Raw genomic sequence first — 6,000 nt, 5'->3', positions numbered from 1 at the left:
AGGGGGACAGCGTGGACCGAGTTCCCCAGGGGAGCGTAGGGGGACAGCGTGGACCGAGTTCCCAGGGGAGTCTACACAACCACGACACGTCTACACAACCACGACACCAACACGTCTACACGACCACAACACGACTACACAACCACGACACCAACACGTCTACACAACCACGATCCCAACACGTCTACACAACCACGACCCCAACACGTCTACACAACCACGACCTCAACACGTCTACACAACCACAACACGTCTACACAACCACAACACATCTACACAACCACAACACATCTACACAACCGCGACACATCTACACAACCACAACACATCTACACAACCACAACACATCTACACAACCGCGACCACAACACATCTACACAACCACTACACATCTACACAACCACGACCACAATACATCTACACAACCACAACACGTCTACACAACCACAACACGTCTACACGACCACAACACGTCTACGCAACCACGACCCCAACACGTCTACGCAATCACGATCCCAACACGTCTACACAACCACGACCATAACACGTCTACACAACCACGACCCCAACACGTCTACACAATCACGACCCCAACAACTGAATCACCCTTTTTCACCAAGTACATTTAAACATACCTGGTGATATGGTGCTGCTAGTTATAGACAACATACTCAGAATGTTACCTGGTGATATGGTGCTGTTAGACAACATACTCAGAATGTTACCTGGTGATATGGCGATAGACAACGTTTACAGACAGCGGAGTTGAAACAGTTTCCATACATTATATACAACTAGAGGAAAATTTAGCAATGTATGCTGACTATACAAAACATTAGGAACACTTGCTCTTTCCGTGATAGACTGACCCAGGTAAATGTGCAAGATAAAAAGATTGAAATGTACAGTGCAGAAATCGATCCGTCATTTCTTGGTTGCTAAAATTCTAATAGTTCACTAATTTCAGTTTACTTGACTAAACAAGCAAGTGTAGTGTAAAATCATTGTACAATACTTAACTGCTGTGAAGTATATTTTCAGCTGTGTAAAAGACTCAAAAGATACATTTAAGAATGGGAATCTCTCTTGAGTTCCCCAGGGGAGCGAGGGGGACAGCGTGGTCTGAGTTCCCCAGGGAGTGTAGGGGGACAGCGTGGGGTTCCCAGGGGGCGTAGGGGGACAGCGTGGTCTGAGTTCCCCAGGGGAGCGTAGGGGGACAGCGTGGTCTGAGTTCCCCAGGGAGAGTGTAGGGGGACAGCGTGGACCGAGTTCCCAGGGGAGCGAGGGGGACAGCGTGGACCAGGTTTCCCCAGGGGAGTAGGGGACAGCGTGGACCCGAGTTCCCCAGGGGAGCGTAGGGGGACAGCGTGGACCGAGTTCCCAGGGGAGCGTAGGGGACAGCGTGGACCGGAGTTCCCCAGGGGAGCGTAGGGGGACAGCGTGGACCGAGTTCCCCAGGGGAGCGTAGGGGGACAGCGTGGACCGAGTTCCCCAGGGAGCCAGTAGGGGACAGCGTGGACCGATCCTAGGGAGTCTACACAACCACCGACACGTCTACACAACCACGACACCAACACGTCTACACGACCACAACACGACTAAGGTCAACCACGAGCACCAACACGTCTACACAACCACGATCCCAACACGTCTACACAACCACGACCAACACGTCTACACCATCCGACCTCAACACGTCTACACAACCACAACACGTCTACACACAACCACAACACGTCTACACAACCACAACACATCTACACAACCACAACACATCTACACAACCGCGACACATCTACACAACCACAACACATCTACACAACCACAACACATCTACACAACTACACCACAACACATCTACACAACCACTACACATCTACACAACCACGACCACATACATCTACACAACCACAACACGTCTACACAACCACAACACGTCTACCACCGACCACAACACGTCTACACAACCACAACACGTCTTCACGACCACAACATGTCTACACAACCGCAACACATCTACACAAACATGACCACACCACACACATCTACACACCACAACCGCAACACGTCTACACAACCACAACACGTCTACACAACCACGACCCCAACACGTCACACAACCACGACCCCAACACGTCTACACAACCACGACACCAACACGTCTACACAACCACGACCCCAACATCTACACAACCCGGCCCCAACACGTCTACACAACCACGACCCCACGTCTACACAACCACGACCACAACCGTCTACACAACCACGACCACAACACGCCTACACAGCCACAACACGTCTACACGACCACAACACGTCTACACAACCACGACCCCACCACGTCTACACAACCACGACCACAACACGTCTACACAACCCGAATACAACACGCCACATAACCACAACACGCCTCTACCCACCACAACACGTCTACACAACCACCACAGCACGTCTACAACCACGACCACACACGCCTACACAACCACAACACGTCTACCTGACCACAACACGCCTACACAACCACGACCACAACAAATCTACACAACCACAACCCCAACACGTCTACACAATCACGACCCCAACAACTGAATCACCCTTTTTCACCAAGTACATTTAAACATACCTGGTGATATGGTGCTGCTAGTTATAGACAACATACTCAGAATGTTACCTGGCGATATGGCGATAGACAACGTTTACAGACAGCGGAGTTGAAACAGTTTCCATACATTATATACAACTAGAGGAAAATTTAGCAATGTATGCTGACTATACAAAACATTAGGAACACTTGCTCTTTCCGTGATAGACTGACCCAGGTAAATGTACAAGATAAAAGATTGAAATGTGCACAGTGCAGAATCGATCCGTCATTTCTTGGTTGCTAAAATTCTAATAGTTCACCTAATTTCAGTTTACTTGACTAAACAAGCAAGTGTAGTGTAAAATCATTGTACAAATCTTAACTGCTGCTGAAGTATATTTTCAGCTAGTAAAAGACTCAAAAGATACATTTAAGAATGGGAATCTCTCTTGAGTTCCCCAGGGGAGCAGAGGGGGACAGGCGTGGTCTGAGTTCCCCAGGGAGCGTAGGGGGACAGCGTGGTCTGAGTTCCCCAGGGGAGCGTAGGGGACAGCATGGTCTGGAGTTCCCAGGGGAGCGTAGGGGGACAGCGTGGACCGAGTTCCCCCAGGGGGCGAGGGGGGGACGCGTGGACCGAGTTCCCCAGGGAGCGAGGGGGACAGCGTGGTTGAGCTCCCCTGGGAGCGTAGGGGGACAGCGTGGTCCAGTTCCCCAGGGGAGCGTAGGGGGACAGGCGTGGACCGAGGTTCCCCAGGGGGGCGTAGGGGACAGCATGGACCAGGTTCCCAGGGAGCGTAGGGGGACAGCGTGGTCTGGAGTTCCCCCAGGGGAGCGTAGGGGGACAGCGTGGACCGAGTTCCCCCAGCGTGGGAGCGTAGGGGGACAGCGTGGTTGAGTTCCCCAGGGAGCGTAGGGGGACAGCGTGGACCGAGTTCCCCAGGGGAGCGTAGGGGGACAGCATGGACCGAGTTCCCCAGGGAGCGTAGGGGACAGCGTGGTCTGGGTTCCCAGGGGAGCGTAGGGGGACAGCGTGGCCAGGAGTTCCCCAGGGAGCCGTAGGGGGACAGCGTGGTCTGAGTTCCCCAGGGAGCGGAGGGGGACAGCGTGGTCTGAGTTCCCCGGGGAGCGGTAGGGGACAGCTGCTGAGTTCCCCCAGGGAGCCGTAGAGGGGGACAGCGCGGTTGAGTTCCCCAGGGGGCGTAGGGGGACAGCGGTTGGGGTTCCCAGGGGAGCGAGGGGGACAGCGTGGTTGAGTTCCCAGGGAGCGTAGGGACAGCGTGGTTGAGTTCCCCAGGGAGCGTAGGGGACAGCGTGGTTGAGTTCCCCAGGGGAGCTGTTGGCAAGTGAACTCACATTTGGTAAAAGTCCGGAAACTGGAAAAGCTCAATCACTGTTGCTGCCTCACTGGGTGCCAGTTATTATTTATATATTATATTATTATTATTATTATATTATTATTATTATATATATTATTATTATTATATTCATACAATAGAACACAACATGACACAATCTCTGACCAGCAGTTTGTCAGCAACACCTTGTGTTAGTGGAACATCTCTGACCAGTAGCTAGCAGCAACACCTTGTTTCAGAGGAACATCTCTGACCAGTAGGGGGCAGCAACACCTTGTTTCAGAGGAACATCTCTGACCAGTAGCTAGCAGCAACACCTTGTTTCAGAGGAACATCTCTGACCAGTAGCTAGCAGCAACACCTTGTTTCAGAGGAACATCTCTGACCAGTAGCAACACCTTGTTTCAGAGGAACATCTCTGACCAGTAGCTAGCAGCACACCTTGTTTCAGAGGAACATCTCTGACCAGTAGCTAGCAGCAACACCTTGTTTCAGAGGAACATCTCTGACCAGTAGCTAGCAGCAACACCTTGTTTCAGAGGAACATCTCTGACCAGTAGCTAGCAGCAACACCTTGTTTCAGAGGAACATCTCTGACCAGCAGCTAGCAGCAACACCTTGTTTCAGAGGAACATCTCTGACCAGTAGCTAGCAGCAACACCTTGTTTCAGAGGAACATCTCTGACCAGTAGCAACACCTTGTTTCAGAGGAACATCTCTGACCAGCAGCTAGCAGCAACACCTTGTTTCAGAGGAACATCTCTGACCAGTAGCAACACCTTGTTTCAGAGGAACATCTCTGACCAGTAGCTAGCAGCAACACCTTGTTTCAGAGGAACATCTCTGACCAGTAGCTAGCAGCAACACCTTGTGTCAGTGGAAAATACGATGGCTGCTAAAAAAAGTCAATTTAAACAATCTTCTCTTTCACTCTCAGTCTCAGGAGGAGGTGTGTGACCTGCTACATGCTGCACCATTCCAGAACATTCTTCCCAGGGTCCATGTCAAGGGTAAGATTGTCTGTCTGTCTGTCCGTCCGTCCGTCCGTCCGTCTGGATCAGTGACTCTGTTATCTCTTCTCATTGTAGAGGGTGAGCGTCTTGATGCCAAGATGAAACGTCTGGAGACTAAATACACAGCCCTGCACCTGGTTCCTCTGATAGAACGCCTGGGAACCCCACAGGTACCATCACACTGCCTTAGTGAACCCCAGTACTGGGAACCATCACACTGCCTTAGTGAACCCCATAGGTACCATCACACTGCCTTAGTTAATACCAGCCCTGGGAACCATCACACTGCCTTAGTTAATACCAGCCCTGGGAACCCCACAGGTACCATCACACTGCCTTAGTTAATACCAGCCCTGGGAACCTCACACTGCCTTAGTAAACACCAGCCCTCCCTCTTCCCCACCCATTCTCCTCCCCTCTTTTACTTCCCCCCTCATTCATTCCCCACTCTTTCTCCCCCTCTCTTCCACTGTAGCAAATAGCCATTACCCGTGAAGGTGACCTGCTGACCAAAGAGCGTCTGTGCTGTGGCCTGTCCATGTTCGAGGTCATCCTGACTCGCGTCCGCGGTTTTCCTGGACCGACCCCATCTGGCGTGGCCATTGCCCAGCAATCCGGCGTGAGGCACGTGGACCAGTGTGTGGAGTTTCCCGGCTGTGGAGCCATGCAGTTTGTTTACTGCATCCCTGTAGGAGCACACGAGTTCACCGTGGAGTGAGTAGTGACACGGCATCGGTCTAGAAGGATCTCTGAGGGGTTTACTCTGCTCTGTATAGAGGGGGGTCTCTGCTCTGTATAGAGGGGATCCCTGAGGGGTTTACTCTGCTCTGTATAGAGGGGGATCTCTGAGGGTTTTACTCTGCTCTGTATAGAGGGGGATCTCTGAGGGGTTTACTCTGCTCTGTATAGAGGGGGATCTCTGAGGGGTTTACTCTGCTCTGTATAGAGGGGGGATCTCTGAGGGTTTACTCTGCTCTGTATAGAGGGGGATCTCTGAGGGGTTTCTCTGCCTGCATAGAGGGGGATCTCTGAGGGGTTTACTCTGCTC

The 6,000-nt window shown here is 51.9% G+C and overlaps 2 protein-coding genes across 2 annotated transcripts in view; one reads left to right on the top strand and one right to left on the bottom strand.

Moving 5' to 3' along the window:
* Positions 1–1,067: 1,067 nt before the first annotated feature.
* On the bottom strand, positions 1,068–4,089 carry LOC124028699 (collagen alpha-2(V) chain-like). The gene is made up of 3 exons (XM_046340693.1): positions 4,075–4,089; positions 3,063–3,917; positions 1,068–1,598 (listed from the first exon to the last, which is right to left on the bottom strand). Exons 1-3 carry the CDS (start codon positions 4,087–4,089, stop codon positions 1,068–1,070), a joined length of 1,401 nt encoding a protein of 466 aa, XP_046196649.1.
* The window catches only part of LOC124028700 (cytoplasmic FMR1-interacting protein 1 homolog), a 27,037-nt gene continuing 25,124 nt past the window's right edge, over positions 4,088–6,000 (top strand). Inside the window, exons 1-4 of the mRNA XM_046340694.1 lie at positions 4,088–4,129; positions 4,817–4,949; positions 5,028–5,122; positions 5,428–5,666. Of these exons, the coding sequence (XP_046196650.1) occupies positions 4,088–4,129; positions 4,817–4,949; positions 5,028–5,122; positions 5,428–5,666 (509 nt within the window). The remainder of the gene's footprint in view (positions 4,130–4,816; positions 4,950–5,027; positions 5,123–5,427; positions 5,667–6,000) is intronic.

The sequence above is a fragment of the Oncorhynchus gorbuscha genome, unplaced genomic scaffold, assembly GCF_021184085.1.
Source record: "Oncorhynchus gorbuscha isolate QuinsamMale2020 ecotype Even-year unplaced genomic scaffold, OgorEven_v1.0 Un_scaffold_4693, whole genome shotgun sequence".
In the NCBI taxonomy this organism is placed as follows: Eukaryota; Metazoa; Chordata; class Actinopteri; order Salmoniformes; family Salmonidae; genus Oncorhynchus; species Oncorhynchus gorbuscha.
This window is presented reverse-complemented; position numbering and strand designations above follow the sequence as displayed.

Coding starts and splice junctions, on each gene's coding strand:
- LOC124028699 (XM_046340693.1), bottom strand. Junction 1,599..3,062: donor GGGGAACTCAGACCACGCCT/GTCCCCCTCTGC, acceptor GGTTGACCTTAG/TCGTGTTGTGGTCGTGTAGA.